We start from the raw sequence: 21,796 nt of genomic DNA, 5'->3' as shown, positions 1-21,796 counted from the left end.
TTTATGAAATGAGAGTCAATCGAACACAGTTGATAAAATATGTCTAGAGTAGTTGAACATTTATTTACCAGTAGTCAATACTATATAACTTTTGAAATACATGAGAACCAAAGATTATGTTCCTTTCACCATACAGTTGTGTTTGTAATAAGTCACATAAAAAAATTATTATTAGATTGAATAGTTAAATAAAAGAAAAAATGTAGTTAGTTCTACTGAAACATTTCCACAAGTAAAATACATTGAGAAAGAGACAGGAGAAAATATAGTGACAAAATCGAAGTGGGTGCTATTTTGAAAAAATTTAGAAGGTTGGTAGGTTGAGGTTTTGCATGAGCACTCTAGTGTTGACATGTAACATGGTTAAGATACAACACAATTGGTAGCAAATGACATGGAGTTGCTTAGTTTTCCTAAGCCTGTCTATTCAAGCAAACGAGTTTTTCTCCCTATATGTTTCATCAAACCTCATTATCTTTAGAACCCCAAATTCCAGCAATATAATACCTCATTCTGAAAAAGAGAGTATTTTTCACTTAATTTTAAAAATTTGAATGTTGATGTTGGAAAATTATATTTCTGTTAAGGTGTGTATGAGGCACTCAATTGTTATCCTGGTATTTTCGGCATTATAATCTGTCGTAATCTTTTACTTTGGGATCTTTGGTATACTGCACAAATTAGATTTTGATTTAAAATTATTTATCAATTTTAATAATGAATGTTGTATGAATCCTTGTTTTAATGATTCAAGTGGATTCTTTTGAATCTCAAAAAACAATCTAAATACAAAAAAATGTTTTTGTAGTAATAGCATAGAATGCTGCAAAAAATAGTTTTACTTGAAATCTTGAAAATACATAGTGAAGCTTATAAGTATTTTATGCTCTATAATTAAGATTTTTGGTAGAAATAAGAGTAGAATTGTTGAATTAAATTGTATTTTTATATACTTATACATCTGTTTTGTATAATGCAAAAATTTGTAGATAAATCTGTAAATAATTTTGTATTTAAATATTAATAATATATTGTTAGTATATATTTGCTCATGGTTGTTTACAACAGCCGTCACAATTCCACTGTGTTCTTTATAAATTTAATTTAAAATCATTGTAAATTCATTGTTATATAATGCATAATATTGCATTTTGTTTGTGTGCATGTGTTATTAATAAAATTTTACATAATTGTTTTATTTGTATTTATGTAATATATTTATTTAAGTAATATCACAAATTTATGTAAGTAATAAATATAGCAGACATTTATAAAAATATGCACATATTTGTATAATTTTGTTAAAATATGTATATTGTTAATCATTTTTGTTTATTATATAAAGATTGAAAAATAAAAATTATCTAACAAAAACAATTTTAATTATTTAAAAAAGAACTTTAATTTGTTTTCCTTTTTTTAAGGTGCTGTAACCTAAAATTAAAATAGTTTACAGCAAACCGCTCGCACGTTGTTCCACTAAAGTATGTAGCCATTCTTAGTAATAAGAAATCCCATGCCAGGCTCACTAGGAAAGGTAATGAATTAAGTGATTGTCTGCTTCTGCTTTCTTTACCAAATGAAATATATTGTTTCACATCAGTTTGCAAGTTCCATCAAAATGGAGATAATATTTCACAGCCCTTTAAATATCTCAATTCAGTTCACCTCAGGGATTGACTGAATAGCAAACATAATTATTCTCAGAGAAAACAACTTCATGCTCTTAACCTTAACATTCATGATCTTGTATAATACAAAAATAGGAGAAAGTGGGGAATAGACAGAATAATTTAAACATTTCTATTTTGAAACAATGCATTTACACATTGTTATGAGAGGGAAATGACAATTATGCTCAGTAATTTTTTTTATGGATATCTATTTTTTAAATTACATAGTTTTGTTTCATGTAGAAAATTGCAAAATACTTAGACTTAAATAGGTGTGAAGAATGTTGAGTCATCACACTTATTTTCTACATTTTGCTTGGATTAAATTTATTTATATTTTTCTTACTGTTGAAATACTTTAATAAAATGTTGAAGAAATTCCTTAGAACTATTTACAGAAAGAAAACATAACTGGATGTACAGTGCATAAAGTTATGATGCTTAGTTGATCAAAAAGAAAAGAATGTAAAATGGTACAGAAAAAAAATGAAAAATGATATGGAGGTTGGTAGTGGTCTGTAAGGACCAGTTTTTAGGATAAATATTAAGGAAAGATAAACTGAGGTGACTTAAGATTGAATAACTGTTATTATTCTAAGATTGAGTAACTATCTGTTTCAAATTATTCTTAAGCGTACAGAGTAAATGTATGTGTAGGATGAATATATAAATGTGAAAGTAATAACACTAAAAAAAATAATAATAGTTTGAAAGCAAAGAAAATTTATTTGCAAATTATACTTTGATTTATTAATGAATGTATTACAACACTGCATACAGAACCATTAAGCCTTGAGAACTGCTATGAAAAATTAAAATATAGAACTGTAATAAGAGTAGCTATACTTAATTAACATCTATTCTTTATATGTAATATATTACAGTACTAAAATACTGATTTACATTTACTCTCACTAAATATAATGTCATTTCATCAGTTGTTTTGGTGGTGAAAAAGTAAAAAAAAACTTGACATTTCAATCCTAAAGCATCGCATCAAAATTATTATTTTTTCTTCATAATGAACAGTTTTACAATAGAAACTAAAAAAAAAATTATTAAAATTACAATCGCATCAGAAAATGGAAAACAAAATTTAAATATTTTTGTATAAATATTGAATTTACTCTTGTGCATGAGAAGGTCAAGGGCATGCCATTAAGTGTAATACTCGTATGACAAAATCTTATTAAAATAGGTTACTGTAATAGTAGTGCACATTTGTTTATTAGCAATTATTAATATTTATCATTGGTCAGTGACAATTATTGTTTGCATTATATTTTTACTGGTAGTGAAGCTTAATAATTGCTTCAAAATAATGGTTAAATCATACGGTGATATTATTTTACTCTCCAGTTACTTATCTGTTATCTATGCTACTTCATTTTGTTCAAAAACTGGAGAAAACTAAAACAAAACACCCTTTATTTAAGCTGTAAACTTTCTAAAAACAAAATAAACTGATTATGCAGATACAATTTATCAGTAACTAACTGTTTCTAAAGATTTATAGTTTTTGGTGTAACAGCAACAATGGATGTGATGAGGTTAAGAAATACTTCCTTCATTCAGCAGTTCATATATATATATATATATGTATTTCTTTTACATAAAATGTAAATCACCAAAACACAGTAATTAGATAAGTTACACTTACCATATTCATTTCCATTCAATTATCATAAAATATTAAATTTTATTAACACAGTGGTCAGTATGTTAATTATTTATGTGAAACTTTCAAAACGTGTATATACATGTAAGCCTGTATGAATTATATGTCTATTAATTAATTATATTGTAACTATGAAATGTGGTGCTATAGGAGACTGTTAAAAATCAGATGGGTGGATAAAGTGGCAAATGAAGAGATGTTGCAGCAAATCGATGAAGAAACAAGCATTTGGAAAAATACAGTTAAAAGAAGAGACAGACTTACAGGCCAAATATTAAGGCATCCTGGAATAGTCGCTTTAATATTGAAGGGACAGGTAGAAGGAAAAAATTGTGCAGGCAGGCAATGTTTGGAATATGTAAAACAAATTGTTAGGGATGTAGTATGTAGGGGGTATACCGAAATGAAATGACTAGCACTAGATACTAACTAGAATCTTGGAGAGCTGCATCAAACCAGTCAAATGACTGAAGACAAAAAAAAGTTTAGATTTACCAATACTTTTTTTTATTTTATAATGCATTATTTTTATGTACAGGTTACTTAAGATAAATATGCTGGTGAAAATAATGGCTTTAAAGTTAAAGTTGAAGCAATGAGGTGGATCCAGAAGCATATCAGAAGTTTAGGAGGAGAACCAAGTCAAGTAACAATAGGTGGATATGGTGCTGGCTCCAAAAGTGTGATTCTAAAGTTATTACCAATGGCTAAAGGTTAAATAATAGATAACTTAAGAAGCTAACTCTTTTTTATAGTATACAAAGACGAAAGTGTCCTTTTCGTGTATAGGAACACTGATAAAACAAAATAAGTTTAAAAAGATAATATAACAGAATTCTAAAAAAATCACAATCAAAAGTAAAAAAAAATACTTTTAAGTTATTAAAACTTCAATTTTTGATGTCGGTATAAAATTAATGTTAATAAATTATTTTCAATCTGGTGCAGACTTTATAATTGAGGTTGAAATTTATAAAAAAAATTATTTTATTTATTAAATTTTTAATATCATACTTGTAAGTTTACATAGCCGGTCAAGCTCACTTCACTCGCCAGACCATCTAGCCAGGTGGCTCTACCCCCTGGACCCTCGACACATTTGTATCTTCATGTTTGTGAGGATATTATTCTAAGAAAAGCAATATTTGTGTGAAGAGAATATTTTTCTGAACATTTTGGTGTTTTTATATTTAAAATAGGCTTAATGAGTGAGTAGATATAGAATTTAATAGTCTTTAATAGAAATATAATGTTTAATGCTAGGCATATTGCTAACAGGGAGTTGGCTTAGGGATGCCGTCTTGTTCATTTAGTTTTATATGTGTTCGTGTGAGGTTGTGTTAGTTGCCAGTCCAGGTGCTGCTATTAGCACAGAGCGGACTGTGTGATCCGCCGGGTGGCTGTGCACAAACAACTCTCTCCTGCTAAATAAGAAATACTTTTTTTTACTGCTATAAAGTGAAGGAAACATTAAAGAAGGAATATTTGTTGGTCTTCAAATAAGAGAGTTTGTCAAAGATGATGCATTTAACTCATTGTTAAATAATGTAGAAAGTGCAGCTTGGGCTTCATTAAAAGACGTTTGTAAAACCTTTCTCAGAAAATAAAAATCCGACAAGTACCACGATATTGTTAATCAACTTCTTACTTCATACCGAGCTATGGGATGTAATATGTCTTTGAAAATACATTTCCTCTACTCACATCTAGATTTTTTCCTGGATAACCTCAAAGACGTAAGTGACAAACACTGTGAATGTTTCCACCAAGACATTTCGGTGATGGAAAACTGCTATAAAGGGAAATGGAATACAAAAATGCTAGCCGATTACTGTTGGACATCAATTTGGAATGTGCCTGAGAGTATTTATAAAATAAAAGTATCAGCAAAATCATTCTAACACAGGATGGCCATGCAGAATTATAAATTTTACAGATTTTAATATATAATATATTCCCCTAAAAAAAATTAATATATTTCCCTTTAAATTTTTTTTGAGGCATAATTTATTTAAAACTAAGTGTGATAGAAAAACTATTTACAGATTTTTAATGTATGCAAAAAAGCAATTCAAGGAATGGTATCACACGTAGAGAAACATTAAAAAAATATTTTTTTGTCTATCAGTGTTATATGCTGAACATTTTTAATGTTTAAGTAAATATCTAGTTCACTAACTTGATTTTGTTAGTTATGTTAATAAAATTAAAAGTTGTACAAGAATTAAATTTAGATACAGTTGAATCCCTGTAACATGACAGTTTGAAATTTATTAATGGTCAGTATTATCTCCAGTTGTTGATAATACTTGTGATTGAATTATTGATTGAATGATTGAATTATTTTTGTTGACATCTTATCTGAGGAACTTATCAAATCATTAGATGTGCAGCTGGATCTGTTGATTGTCATCATCATGTTGTTCTTGTACAAGGGTGGTCTGAAAGGTTCTCAGCCTTGTCTATAGATTGCAGCACTATTCACATGATTTTTTTTCCTTAGTTCAACTGTTAGAAGGCACCATGTGAAATTGCAAGTCATTCCATCGAGCAGTTGCCTACAGGCAGCCATCTTAATTTGTTACATTGCGTGTGTTGTTAGAAATGGAAAAAGTTGATTATTGTGCAGTGATAAAATTCTTTGTAAAAGGTTTGATGCTGGCCAAAATTCATTTGAAGATCGTAAATGTATATGGTGACTCTTCTGCTTCAATTTCCACCATGAAGAAATGGGTGGCCGAGTTTAAACATGGTCATGAAAGCGTCTAAGAAGATTCATGCATAGGATGTCCGAAAAGTGTAACCACACTGGAAATCATTGAAAAAGTGCACAATATGATTTTGGAAGATCAGCGTACAAACGTGTGTGAAATTGCTAAGAGTGTAGGTATTTCAAAAGAACACTTCTGTTACATTTTGCATGAAGAACTGCATTTGAAAAAGCTTTGTGCAAGATGGGTGCTGTACGTGCTCACGGCAAATCAAAAATGCATTTGCACGACACTTTCCAAACAGCGCTTGGCATGTTTTACGAAAAACAAGTGATTTTCTTCATCAATATGTGACAATGGATGAGACATGGATTCACCATTACACACAAGAATCAAAACAACTATCCATGCAGTGGACAGAGCCGGTTCTTCAGCTCTAAAGAAGGTGTAGACAGTGCCATTGGCAGGAAAGGTCATAGTGTCAGTTTTTGGGATGCAAAAGGAATCTGTTAATTGACTATTTTGAATAAAGTAAAACAATAACTGGGGAATATTATTCTAACCTTCTAATGAAACTGGGTGCAAGAATTTGTTAAAGCAGGCTTGCTGAAGAAAAAATTTTCCATCAGGACAATGCACCTTCCAACAAAAGTGTCGGCAATGGGAACTTTGAGGGATTAATGCTATGAAGGGCTAGAAGATCCACCCTATTCCACCATTACACACCAAGATTTAGCTTCCTTAGACTTCCATATCTTTGCAAAACAAAGTTTTCCTCGCTGGTCAGTGTTTTTCATCCAATTAAGAAGCAATTGCAGGTGTAACGGGTACTTTGCATCACTTCCAGAGGAACACTACAGAGACTGGATAATGGCAATGAAACACTGCTGGTTGAAATGTATTAATATTAAAGGAGATTATGTTGTAAAGTAATAATTTTTTGAAAACATAGATTCTCATTTTCTTTATCAGGCTGAGAACTTTTCAGACCATCCTCGTATGTTACAGAAGAGTCTATTTAGATGATATTCTAACATATTCACTGATTATCCTTTACTGTAGATTGTGCTGCAATTTTTTTATTATTTCTTCAGAAATGTCTACTAAGTATAATAATATATATTTAATTGAATAACATTGTTGCAAATATAAAATGATGTTACACCTGCTTGAACAAGTTTTAATTGGAAGGAATAAAATAATTTCTGTACCCCTTTTTCACAGTGAACTTTCCTTATGTGTTAGGATTTGTGTATTATATCCATCAACAATGTTAAAAATATATTGGGCTTGTGCCCCTAAGCAGAGTTATATCTCAAAATTGTGAGAAAATCTTTTTCCCTCATGCCTGATAGAAAAAAGGTTTTTATCCTTTTTGTGCTCAAAGGCTTTTTATATTTTTGTAAAAGAATTATGAGAGTGAGCCTTCTGATTGTTTTTATATTAGCCAGTAGCTTAATCTTGAACTGTGTTATAATATGGAAAATATTTTGAACTGTGTTATAGATCTAGGGGACCTGTTTACTGAAGTTGGAGACATTCAGCCTGCATTGCCTCCAAAGCAGTCTAGGCAGACACCCACTCCTACATCAGCTGGATCAATTGCGATACCAAGACCACCATCAAGAAGAGGAGAGGTATTTTGAATATTTTCTTTCATCTTTAATATTATATATTTTTTTAAATATCATGTAAAAATTGACATACTGTGAACATTCCAAAAAATGTAATCAGATGGCTCACATTCCGTTTTAGCTATGAGCTTCCAGTTCTTATCCAAACAGCAGCACTCGATTTCTTCTGTGTGATGGTTGCACTTCAAGTTATTGCACCTGTATGAATCAATTTTGTATATCTTTTCTATCTTCTTCACTCTTTATGTAAATGTGAAGAACCATCTGAAGATGCTGGCAAGACATTATCAACTTTCTCCCCTAGTCGATTATCCTTTTTTAGTGTGGCTACATTTGATATTCCTTTGTTTTTTTTTTTTTTTGGAGGCCTAGGTAAGATCTTCCATTCTTGAAACTGTTTATGACTTCTTGATGTCTGGTGCATTTGATTCATTCACACCATTATGTGATTGTCAGCACCGATGCCATTTCTTGTGTTGATCGTTAAAAAATTCTCTTCAATTTCTCATAACTAGTCACAGGATAGTATTTCCCATTAAAACTACCTGTTTATTAAATTTTAGTACCTTGTGGTAGTGTTGTTCTGTTGCCTGAAACATGCTCTTTTACTTGTTTCTTATGTTATGTAATTTCTTTGTGAAATCTTGCAGTGAATAAATATTTGTTTTGTGTAATTTTTTAATTACCTTTAATTCTTCTGTCTTATTTTTGTAATTATTCATATTCATCACAATTGGTTTGTTGTACTTATATTTTTGTCGAATTCAGTGTGACTGTATTTTTTTTAGTTTTGTGATATTTAAGATTGAAGTATTCACATATTTACAATTAGATTACTTGTAATTATTACTTTGGACTTCAGCCTCTTCTTTGACATGGTAAAATACCACATTAGACCTGAAATAACCCAATAGCTGGTCAGTCATTTAAAGTAGCTGTTTATTTTTGCTCTTCAATCTGTTAAATTTTTCATAGCATTTCATTTTTAAACATTCTCTGTATGTAACTTTAACTGAGCAGATAAAGCTGAAATTGATATTTTAATCTCACTGGTGTCATTTTTAATGAAGTCCAATTCTTCTAGCCTTTTTCAAAAATTTCTTGCAATCTTGTTGGGTCTGGAATGTTTTTGACTTATCCAGTCATAAGTAATTACTTTAAAGAAACTTTCTATAAAACTGTGGATAAAGTAGCAAAAAGTAATTTGCAAGTAATGCATACATATTGAGCAAATATACAAAAAACAAGCTGACATATTTTTCGTACTATACATAGTTTAGTTCCATATGAATCGATAAGATTGTGAGGAGTAGCAAACTTTATAATTTATTTTTATTGAATGTAATGTTTTTCAACAGGGTGGTGGAAGAGGAAGAGTTAGTCCATCTCCTATAGCTAGAGCAGACAGTGTTGGGAGCCTTGAATTCCGTGCAGCTGGAGTTGCATTGGGGTCATCTCGTGGCCCATCACCTCTTACCATTGGCATGGCAGATACGATTCCACTTGCTGTAGCATTCCATGAAATTATACATTCATATTTCCGAGGAACTGATGAAACAAAGTAATAAACGCTAATATTTATTAATTAATAAAGCTAATACATTATTATAAGTCAAGTATACACTGGTAAAGATATCGAAAGATTATTTTAAGTTTAGCTTTTATTCTGAATTTTTAGTCTGTTACATTTTTGGGAACAAGTGGATATATTTAAATACCTGGCAGTTGATAATTTTTGAAAATAGTAGTTGGAAATGAAATAGTTAAGGAAAATGGGAAGCGATAACATACAAAATGTAATCTAGTGAGACAAGCCAAATTAGGAGACAGTATTGGATATTAGAAGGAGAGGGCTAAGATGTTATGGTTACCTGATCAGAATTATTGACTTGCAGAAGCTCTCTCAGTTGATAATAAACAAGACTGGAAAGGCAAAGAAGGAAAGGACAACCAAAAATAGGGTAGCAAGACTTTTCCCCCTTTTTTCCTGGAAGAATTGATGTGGAAGTGAGAAAAAAGAGAGTTGGAGATTAAAGGATGGTTGAGAAAAGAGAAGAATCTAGGAAATAACAAGATGTCTGATACTATGAGAAAGTAATAAATAAAGAACTTTTTTTTGGAGGGAAAGTAGTCAATCTAATGTTTCCGTACTAAATATCAGCTAATTGTTTATTAAGAGTTCTGTGATACAAAACTTGTGAAATGTATTTAGTTTTTTATATCTAGCCTTTTATATAGTTACCCCAGCGAATCTACGAGCTTGTGATGGGATGTGCTGACATCTCATTATATTATTGTTTTCCAAAACATTTTTGTGTGTAATTATTATTTTTATTTCATTTTTCCACTTACAAACAATATGGGTGCCCAAACAATGCAATTATATTGTTGTGTGTTCAGTTATTTCCACTTGAGTTGATTACATGTATAAAAATTCTTAATGACTCAATCTTGCAAACAATAACAACTCCTTAACCAATGACTAATGCTCTGATTGGTATTATGTACAGGCCTATAAAAATTTATACATGCTGTTAGAAATGATGTCTTTTGTCACGATTTTATTTAGATCCGTAATTCGTAGTAGATGATGTGTGTATGCAGAAATAAACTTTAGTCCAGTTTATATCGTGTTCAGTGAAGGTATTCGGATAGCGTTTTTGTGCGGTCATATTATTTTATAATTACTTATTGTTTTCCACAGATTTTTTGTAATATGTTATTAGTGCAGCTTGTTATGACAGAATTTAAATCCATAGTTAAGAAAAAAAAACTTAGGCATCAAGCACGTGAAATTGTCAGTAATGTTTATGGTTTTATGAAAAAATAAGCTCTAAAAGTAGGGAAATTAACTGATGACAAACATATAATTGGAATTCAGAAATGCAAAGATAGAACTGCTGCTGCGTGTGGGATATCAAGAACACAGGTTCAAAAACTTAGAAGAGAAAAAAAAGACATGATTCTTCAATCAACATCCCAATCGTGTTCTTTCAGCACGTCGAAAAAGTATAAATGATGTTCAAAACCTGTCAGTGGACTGGACAGTTTTGATTTAGGTATAATTAAAAGAACAGTTAATGAATTTATTTCAAAGAAGAATGAATTACCTACTTAAAAAAAATAAGGCAAGAACTTCAGTCATCTATTGATTTTAAAGGTAGTGAATCAAGTTTAGTTTTATTTTGAAAGTTAGGTTACAAATGGCATAAAACTGAAAATTAACAGTAAACTTTCAATTGTGAAATCTGATATCAGGTGAAAAGAATTGAATATTTGCAGGCAATGGCTAAGTAAGACAAAGCAATGCTACAATTGTTTATTTGGATGAAATGTATGTTTTAAGTTCACATTGTTCGATAAAGTCATGGTCTGATGGTATTGTTGAGGGACTTCATGTGCCGATTAATAATAGTGACCATTTAATAGTAATTCATGCTGGAAAGAAATTGGTTTTATTCCGAACACACTACTTACTTGGAAAAGCCAGTTTGAAAAGTGGCGACTACAATGACAACATGAATACAGACAATTTCATGAAATGTGCGTGTGAAAAACTGATTAAAAATCTTCCACCAGTGTCAGTAGTAGTTATTGATAACACCCCTTATCACAATGCAGGTATTGATAAAGCACCAAATTCTAACTGCAGAAGAAAATATATGACCGATTGGCTGGAGAACACCCTTATTCTCTATAGTTAAAAAATGCTGAAACCACATTTATATGAATCAGTAAAGTTACATAAAACTAAAATATAAAAATATCACTTGGATGAACTTTTGAAAAAAACATGGGCATTGTGTTCTTGAACTCCCACCGTACCACTCTGATTTGAATCCGATTGAGATGGCATGTGGTCAGCTGTAAAACGACATGAGGCGAGTCATAACACAACATTTTCTTTCACAATGTTGAAAAATTATCTATGAAGAAATTTAATTCCATGAATGAAATTGACTGGAAACCCTATTGTGAAAAAGTAAAAAATATTGAAAAAGAGTATGAAAAACTGGAACAACTGATAGATGAAGTGACAGAATGTTATATGTGTAGATTCTGATAGTGAAAGTGACAGTGATAGTGATTTGTTTAGTGAGGATGGTGAGCTTGTTAGAAGTTTGAATTAGATGCATGAAGAAACTTCAAGTAAGCTTTAGTTTATTATTAAAAATTAATAATTTAGTACAAATAAAGGTTATAAGAGAATTAATTATGTATTGTTTATAATTAGTAAATGTAAATATGATAGTTATTACCGCATACAATATGATAATAAGCAATAATTTGATTTGAAATGCGGAGTTGATGTTTTCAGGCTGAGTAGTAATACAGTCTGCTTGTGAGATCACAAGCTCGTACATTGGCTGGGCCAAGTATACAGCTGTTTTTAGATTATCCTTAATTTATAGGAAATTCATAAAATTCTGGGTTATTTATTATACATAAAATGAACAATATCTATGGTTCCGTTCACTTGCTTGGTAACATTGAAAAATTAGTTTTTAATCTTCAGTTATAATTTTAATTCAAGTAAAAGGTTGATTGAAGATTTCTTCATTGCATTTTTTGTTTTTAATTTTTGCATATAATGCAGTTCATAATTCTCAGCATCAGATCTGAGTTTGTAAATATTTTTTATTTCAAAAATGTATGTTGCTTTGTTGTGAGGAATTCTGGTAACATTTTTTAGATGTATTAGAGAATTTGTTAGTGTATAGTTTTGTAGAGAGCATTGATCCTGTTTTTATTTTATGCAATTATTTTAAAACATTTTATTTATTTTTTCAGGTGTAAAGTGAAATTATCAGGAGATATGATGGTTTCCTTTCCTGCTGGAATTGTAACTGTTTTAGCTAATAATCCTTGTCCTGCTCAGTTATCATTTCGAATAAGAAATGCAACAAAATTAGAAAATGTGCTTCCTAACAAACAACTTGTCAGCCTGTAAGTTTGAAAAATCAGAATTATTTCTTATAAAAATTAATTTAGGATATTACTAGGATATTACTAGCAAGAACAAAACAGCCCCTTAGATCTGCAGAAACAATTAAATAAGAGAAAATATATTTTAATGTTGGTGGATGTGTTACTGATGTATTGGAGTTTATATTAAATGAGCTTACTGAAGATTATGTTTTATATACCGACACACAAAGTTGTATTACACCATTCTAATCTGTTTTCTACTGTGTATCTTCAGCTCTAGTACAGTTTCATTCAATCCAGACTGTAAGTTATTCATGAGAACTATATACTTTTGTAGAACTCTATACTATATACTACATATGTAACTGCAGTTACTTTATTGTGATATAGTGAAACCTTCCTCACATGTACACTGAGAAAAAGTTAGCCAGATTAGGGGATTGTCCTTATCTGAAAGTACTGGATATTGATGATTTGCCCATTATTTCACTTAAAATGACTGTGTATGACAACTGATATTGCCAAAAAATTGAATCTACACCCTAAAGTTTAGAAAAGTTTAAATAGAAATAAAAGTTGTTCAGTAATTTATTTCAGCAAAATAAAGGAAAGGAGAATTACATATGTTCCATAACACAAATATAGTTTCTTTGAAATTCTTAAATTAATCTAAAGTTGATTGCTCCAAGTATACTGTGCCTGTATTTTACTGAAAACTACAATAATGTTACATAGAGTTAATCTTATTTTGTGGGAATGTAATACTGATATCTTGAGTATTTTCTGCTGGTATACATGTGTACACATGTAAGCACACTCATACATATATATATTATTTTGTTTCTAAAATCGATCCTTTCGGGAATCATATTCCTCTGCACTATACAAATTATATTAAAACAATCAACCTAAGTACAGAATTAATAAAGTAAAATAGGATGACACCTACCTTATTCCATAATCCAAGCAAGAATGATTTTGCGAGTACCTTGCATCATAAGTTGCTTTATAATTTTTCAAATCTTTCATTAAAAATTAACATTAAAATTAAAATTGTTCATTGCAAATTGCACATACAATTAAAATTGAAATTGAAAATTGTTAAAAGATCCTTTTCCCATTAAATCAAAACAGAAATAAAACTAATTTTTTTATTAAATTCATAAATGTTAAATTGTAAATTAAAATTACAATTAAAAATTGCATATATATGAAATATGAAGTCATTAATAAAATTAAATTAAAAGTCAAAATTAAAATTAATAATAAAAATAAAATAGAAATCCATGTAGACTAGCTAGCCAAAGTTAAAAAAAAATCTAATATTGAATGTGAATTTTATTTTATTAATGAATTCATATATCATATATATGCAATTTTTAATTTTAATTTACAATTTAACATTTTTGAATTTAAAAAGGGTCATTCAGTAGGTAGTTAAAGACACAAATAGATGTGAAGGCAAAATAGTTAGAGGATTATGATACTTTTAGAAGAGTAAGTTGATAACCCTGTGATGACTTTTGATCAGCTGTTTAAACTAAATTGTTTATAACCTCAAAATCTCATTTTACAATTCAAATGTAAAAAGAATTAGTTGAACAGCATGCGGTGGTTTTTTATTTTTTTATTTTCCAAAGGTGAAAAACTGGTTAACATTTACTCTCATATGACCAAATAATACAGACAGAACTGTATAAACTGCAGAAACTTTTACAAGTGAATAGAAAAATTTAAAGATGGTCAGACTTCAGTGACTGATCAGCACTGTTCTGGATATCTAGTTGAAGTTTCAACTCCAGCGATTGATACTCACTTACACTCTCTCATTCAAGAAGACTGATGGATTATAGTTGAGATTATTGCTAAAATTACAATAAGTGTTGGTATTGTTCATAACATTATCACCAACATGTCAAGATGGTTCCAAAAGAGTTGACAGCTCACTATAAGGAGACAATACTTCACATGTGCATAGAACTGAAACAACTGTATCAGGAGGAAGGTGATGCTTATTTGCCCAGCATTCTAAGCGGTGTTGAAACATGGATTCACCATTATGAACTGGAATCAAAAAGACAGAGTACAGAGTAGAAGTACATGAGTTCATCTGTCAAGAAAAAAGTTTGAATCCAACCATCAGCAGGAAAAATTACAATATATTGTTTTGGGATGCAAAAGGTCAATTTTTTGTTGATTTTATAGAAGACCAGTGAACATTAAACAGCACATACTACTGTGGCTTGCTTGTCATCAAACTGAAGCCAGCAGTGCTATTTAAAAATGCCATGGATCTCAGCACAAAGACATCATTCTGCTTCATAATAATGCCTAGCCTCGTACAGATTGAGTAACTCAAGAAACCATTGACAGATTGCATCAGGAAGTACTACCTCAGTCCCATACAATCCTGGCTGCTCCACTGCATTTCCCCTTTATTACTATACTCACGGAGGCGCTATGTGGTAAGAAGTTTAACGGCAACGACAAAGTCACAGAAAATGCGCTAAATTGGGTCCAACATAAAGACAGATTTTTTTGCAGCAGGCATAGATAAGGTGATTTGGAGAAGAGGGAAGGTGTATTCATGTTGCTGGAGATTATTTTGAAAAGTGAAAAAATGTCACATTGATTAAATAAACTGTTTTAGCTCCAGGGCAATTTTTTTCTTTAAAATTATCAAATGTCTCTTGTATGTATGTGTCTCTGTTTATATGCATGTATGTACATATATATATATATATTATCGCCGAATGGCTTCGACGACACTGGCATTTTAAAACATTGTAGTAGCTCTGAGAAGGGCTATTGTCGTCAATTGGCTTCGATGGCTCATTGTAATTTATAACTTTGTGGTAGCCCTGAAAAGAGCTGTTTTTTGCGTTAGCTCTGAGAAGAACTGTTGGGTCTGGAAGCTGGTCTGCAGTGAAGTCGACTTGGCTGTAGTCGGGAGTTGCAGTTCATTCATTGGAATCAGACCAGGCTTCCCCTCAGCGGCCTGACTATAGTGTGGCAGTGGTGGCCTCCAGAGCCCGGCAGTGTCAGGTCGGTGTCGGTTGTCTTTTGCCAGTGTGGCCCAAGCGATCCCACGCTGGGCTGGCTCCTGCTGCTGAGTCGCTAGCCAGGGTGATTGAAGCCCAGCAAGTTGGAGTGGGAAGGTAGTAGCATCTACACCCAGCGGCTCCCACAGTGAGCCGACTAGGCCTGCTACTCCAGTGGGGATGTTGGCATCCGTTGGGAGGTCCCACGTTGAGGCGGTCAGGGAACTTCTGTTTTCTTCCATCTTCTCCTTCTTCTTGGTCTTCTCCAGGTGGTAGTTGACAATGAACTAAAAATTCACTCTCGTGCATGCTCTTTTATTGGACCCTGAGAGTGGTGAGAGAACTGCGCGGCAGGAGTGACACTTATGCAAGCGCATACGTATACTGTGCACCCACTGACATCTGAACTGCTACCGTTGCCCGTTGCCATCTGCTGACATTAAGTTAGACATATATGTGGTAAAAAAAAAATATATATATACATAAACATACATACAGGTACAATTTTTATATGTTTTTTCTTTTTATAGAAAACTCTCTTCCAAACTATCTCCTCACTACAACACCCAGATCCTATTTGATTTGCTTTCAAAGTCATTTGAGAACATACTTATTTAAGTTTCATCAACAAGTGAATGCAATAATAATTTAATTAAATAAAATGCCATTTATTAGGGACTGTTCTGTTTTAAAAATTTACAAATTAGTTGCAGGATATTTGTAAAGTAAGTTTAACAAATGGATATCAAGGAACAACTAAAACACTATAAAAACTTACATAACCTGCAAGTATAAACACCTGAGATTCTACCATTTTGTGATATTTTATTTTGTTTTGTAATCATTTCTAGTATTAGAGGAAATTATAAAAATAAAGACAGTCTGTATCAATATCCATTTCCCCTCTTTTGAACAAGGAGGTCGAGGAGTCATTTCTTTTTTTACTGAAGTTTTCATTTGTTCTAAAGGTAATGAAGTGGATTAATGTTTTTAAGATCACACACACACACACACACACACACACACACACACACACACACACACACACACACACACACGCACACACATGTGTGTGTGATTATATATATATATATATATATATACATATGGGCAAGAATGAACTGTGTTACTTGGTGACATCAATACATTCACATTTCCTGTTAAGTTCACTTAATATCATAGATAACTGATATAATGTTACTTATAGTGTATTGACTGAAGAATTTTTAGTAACATCAGTAGCCTTCTATTTGTTTAAGCAGAAATGTTTCAGTGTTCCTTGTTCACATGTGCTATCTAAATCTGTTGTCACATTAACTTAATTTGAAATGAGATATCTGTAGAATTCTAACTTCCTCATGCAGTTGTGTTTGTTAATCTGTGTTAGTAATGGGCATTGTCAGCTTCTGAATCTCCTGTCTAAATTTACAGTTAGTATAACTGTGCAGTTTAAACCGTAAGACTAAATGAAAGTAAATCAGTTTTTTCTTTTGTTTTATAATCCTTCCTTTTTGTGAAAAATAAAAAAAATGTTGTTTGAGGCAAAAAACCCCTTTTATAATTGTTTAAATGAAGAAGACTGTAATAATACTTATATTAACAACAGATGAATCTATATACTCTACTTATTTTGTTATTATTTCAGGTTGATTGTGATTTATTTCCAATGAAATTTTTTTTTAAATTTATGTTTTATTATTAATCGAGAAAATGGGAAATGTAATTCATTGTGTATTTATGCTCTTACTAATTCAGGTAAAATTTTTTTTTGATGCTGTAGGAAGTTTTATTTTAAATCCAGGCTCTGTTATTAATCCAAGTAGATTTGAAAGATTTCCATTTATGGGTGGAATAAATCGTAGAATAAATATTTGAAATGAACCATGTCTAAATCCTTATTTTTATGAGGATATTAAACAGATAATGGCTGGAGATCTTTAGAAGTTTAAGTTAAAAAGTAGCACCTAAAATTTTATCTAAAACTCCATTAATTATTTTAGAGATCTTTAGAAGTTTAAGTTAAAAAGTAGCACCTAAAATTTTATCTAAAACTCCATTAATTATTTTATCTAATAGAAATGTGTTTCCAGCAGACAAATTGTTTTCTGTTAGACACATACAGTATAACTGGAAAACCTGTAAGTATTTAAAAGCAGCAGGTAGTAAAAAACCAAATCCATTTATAGCTGGTTTATTAATTTGTTGGGGTGCTAACTTAATCTCTGTTGCAGAAAAATTTTCAGTTAACTATGATAAAGTCGAATATATTTAAAAATATATCAATAATTTCAATTGATTCTTATGACTGATAACATCTTCAGGAAATCATCATCTTTCATTTCTTCTTTGGGAAACGGGAATGAAGAAAAAATAGTTGCGTATCTGCACACCAGTAAACTATTGACAAGTCTATAAGGAAATTCAAGCTGTGTTAAGAAATCTCTAAGTGAAGTAGTTTAATTCTATATATAAAAAAAAGGAGGAGTCTTGAAGTGTAGGACTGGTAAGGGCAACCTCCCCACCGAGGGGAGTTGAACATTAGTATATTATAAATACTTCATCTTATAATAAATTCTTTAACTTTCGTATTAAACATCTCAGTTTGGTGCTGTTAGTACCAATATTAGATAAGAGTTGACTGTTTATTATTATACTCTTTAAATTAATTTGTACTAAACCTGCTTATTTATTTTACTTTTAAATCAATTTATTTCAGCGATTCAGTGCAGTCAACTAGTGAGAGTACTGCATATGACTTTAATATGAGTGCCTTAACAGCTCTTCTGAGGCGTCAGTCTGAGCAGAATCCTTCTGCTTCATATTTCAATGTAGATATTCTTAAATATCAGGTAAATATTTGATTTCTCCCATTCTCATCAAATGATCTTGTGGGCTTATTTATTATTTTATAAAGTTCTTCCAAAAATTTTGAATGGGCTTTATCAAAATACTTTATGATTTTGTTATACAAAGTATGCATGATTAATTTAATTTAAAATATACTATTTAAAGTTTTCATAAGACTTTCTTGCACATTTATTTCTGCCAGTCTGTCAGTATGTTAAGTCACCTAAGATTTCTCAATAAATCTCTGTGCATTTACATTTTGTATTCAGAAAATGCACTATAAAACTAACTTTGAATTTAAGATTGATATCCATTTGAAAAGTATAATTTAATAAAAACATCTACAGTGAGTCAGTTACATATTGGCAAAAGAAATTGTGAGCATACTGTTCAATGCTGTTTTAGATGATTTTGACAAAAAATATTTCCATAATGGCCTAGAAGCAATGTACATTCATATCTTCGTCTTCTGGAATGAATACAGATTATGTGATACAAATTATACATGTGATTGATAAATACAGATTATATGAATACAGATTACATTTGTAAAACAGAAAAATGTGTTGTCTAAATACACATTTTTTTTACGTTTGTAATACAAAAGGTTTTTTAAATGACTAATAAATGCATAAAATTTATAATCAAAACTTGTAGAGAATTTAATTCTAAGAAAATTGATGTAAAAAACTAATAAAAGTTCAAGAAATTTGATTTAATTACCTTTATTTTTATTACTATTTGCAATTTCCACAATTTAAAAAAATATGACTCATTATGACTACTTTGCTATTATCAGATATGATTTCGCAAAATAACTTAGTTATTGAGAAATAATTCATTTGAACAATATTGTATGAAAACAATATTTTTTTAAAACTTTATCAAAAGATAATTTTTGATCCTTTTGTGCAGATTATGGTCTTTCAGATCACAATTGTCAAATTGCAATAGCATCATTTATTAATGAAAATATGTGATGAGACAATGATTACGTTTATTATTTTAAAAGTGTGATAAAAGAAAATTCAATTAGAGATTTTAGTACTTGTCAGAAATAAATTAGAAAAGTAATAATAAAATTAGTTTTGATGAAAAATTTAACAATTTTCGTAATACATTTCAAAAGGTTTTTTTCTAACTTGCCCTTCAGTAAAGAAAAAACCAGTTTAAGCATAAAAAGAAAAATATACAGGTTACTAAAGGAATTGTAAATTCTAGCTCTGTGCTAAGAATTCTTCTTGGAATGTCTAAATAATTTAATCTTATAACTTCCAGAATTATTTGAAAAATTACAAATAAATTTACACTGAAGTTATTTGTACCACTAAAATATAATATTATTATAATATAATATCTAATTCAAACATTAAATCTGAAACTGTGTTGGCAGTTATCAAACGTGAAAGGCATTTTGGAAATAAAACAGGTTAGATAACTTTACCAAAAATGCAAAAGGACCAAACTTATGTTATCACATCCAGGTATCAGAGGAATTTAATCATTTCTTTTCTACTTTTATAAACAACTATATATTGATTCATTTCAAACAATGTCTTTCACTTAAATAGTTTTATTTCCTGTTGATACCCAGGAAGTTTTAACTTTTATCTTAATTATAGGCCAATTTTGTATCTGAATTTTTCTAAAGTATTTAGAAAAATTGACTTGACAATTCTTGAAAAGCATAGTATATTAATAAATTTTCAGCATGATCTTAGAAAAAAATTGTCTACTGACAGCCATTTTCCAGTTTCTGGAAAATATTTTAAATTGCGTAGACAACAAAAAGATTTCATTTTCAAATTTTTTTAATCTCATTAAAGCATTTGATTTAGGCCATATCTTTACTGATTGGTTTGCTTGGCATTTCTCCTGCCACCACCCCCATTCAGATTTCCTAAAGCGTAAGACTGAATGTCTGCGCCACAAACGTCTACTGACCTATGAAACAGTTTAGCGACCATTTTCCTAACTAGCTCCTAGAACTAACCTAAAAGTGTGAGCGGAATAAGCATGGTACCATACACCACTCACTTGCGGGTCCCACCGCCCACTTTCATATATCACTAAAATGGGTAGGTGCACCCCGTCAACTACTAAAACATATATGACTATCAATAATTAATTTATCTTGTCAAAGACAGCAATTCGCTGCCATGCATGCCTAGGCTGCTGAATGCCAAGTACCTACCCACCATTAAAGCGCTTGGAACCAAAATCTGGCTGGTAGCCAGCCATATCTCTCGGTTAGCTTCCTACAGCAGTGCGGTAGGAGTCTTTTCCCTTAGGTAAACTACTGATGTCGGTTGAAAAAAGCAACCACATCAAGGAACTCCCACATGGTCCAACAATGCAGCTCTTGCCACATTGATTTGCCGCTTGTGAGTAGTCAATTTTCCCCATGACCTCTAAGTTCCAGGGCGGCCTGAGTTCTAGCCCCCCCAAGAGCTGGGCAATCGAACATCATGTGTTTGTTCGATTCTACCTCCCCACAGACGCACAGCTCATCAGCTGCCAGGTGGGATCGAAACAAATATTGGTGTAAATTTACATGGTTGGAGAGCACTTGGGCTCCCGTTGCCTTTAAAAACGAAGGAGAGGCATGCCATCCCCCTAGATCCTGTATAAATCTATACAAGGACCTTCCACGCATTCCTTATACAAGGAATGGCACACCACGACTAAGTCGTGGTGTGCCATTCTTGCTGCCATGCTTCCATCGCAAGGCTGTAAAGCCTTCTCTGCAGGCAGGAGATGGGCAACTGTTCAGAATTTAGAATCGGTGCATTGAGATCACCGTTCCGCTCCGGTACAGGCCTGGCTTGAAACCGCATCCCTAATACCTCCCTGCCTCTTCGCAATTTCCACATGGCCGCTCGAACTTTCACTAATAAATCAATTAGGAGAGCCTTTTCCAATACAGTAGTAGCCTTGTAGGAGGTCGTTTTGGAAACACTAGTGCATGCAATTGAGGCTCTGCACTGGGAACTCCTTAAATTTTGAATAAGTGCTCAATTTCTTTCCAACCCATGTGCCCAAACGGACGCCGCATAAGAGGTCATACTTTCGAAGACAACTCAGTACACCATGTACAAATGATGGCCCAACAGTCTATAATCCTTTTGAGCAATTCTCCTAAGCTTGTACATCTCGGAGACGGTGTCCTAATGTGGTTGCTAAACAGCAACTTCTCATCAAACGAAACACCTAGGTACTTATGAACTCGAACTCGACTGATTATACAGCCTTTATACTTAATACAGGGGTTACGATTGTATGG

At 31.4% G+C, this 21,796-nt stretch overlaps 1 protein-coding gene across 1 annotated transcript in view; it reads left to right on the top strand.

The window, feature by feature from the left end:
• The window catches only part of LOC142322793 (F-BAR domain only protein 2-like), a 28,110-nt gene that overhangs the window by 2,602 nt on the left and 3,712 nt on the right, over positions 1–21,796 (top strand). Inside the window, exons 2-6 of the mRNA XM_075361869.1 lie at positions 3,900–4,064; positions 7,569–7,699; positions 9,055–9,257; positions 12,488–12,643; positions 18,383–18,515. Of these exons, the coding sequence (XP_075217984.1) occupies positions 3,900–4,064; positions 7,569–7,699; positions 9,055–9,257; positions 12,488–12,643; positions 18,383–18,515 (788 nt within the window). The remainder of the gene's footprint in view (positions 1–3,899; positions 4,065–7,568; positions 7,700–9,054; positions 9,258–12,487; positions 12,644–18,382; positions 18,516–21,796) is intronic.

Source organism: Lycorma delicatula, chromosome 4 (genome assembly GCF_047948215.1).
Source record: "Lycorma delicatula isolate Av1 chromosome 4, ASM4794821v1, whole genome shotgun sequence".
NCBI classification, from domain to species: domain Eukaryota; kingdom Metazoa; phylum Arthropoda; class Insecta; order Hemiptera; family Fulgoridae; genus Lycorma; species Lycorma delicatula.
Note: the sequence above shows the minus strand (reverse complement) of the source record. Positions and strands in the feature narration are given on the sequence as shown.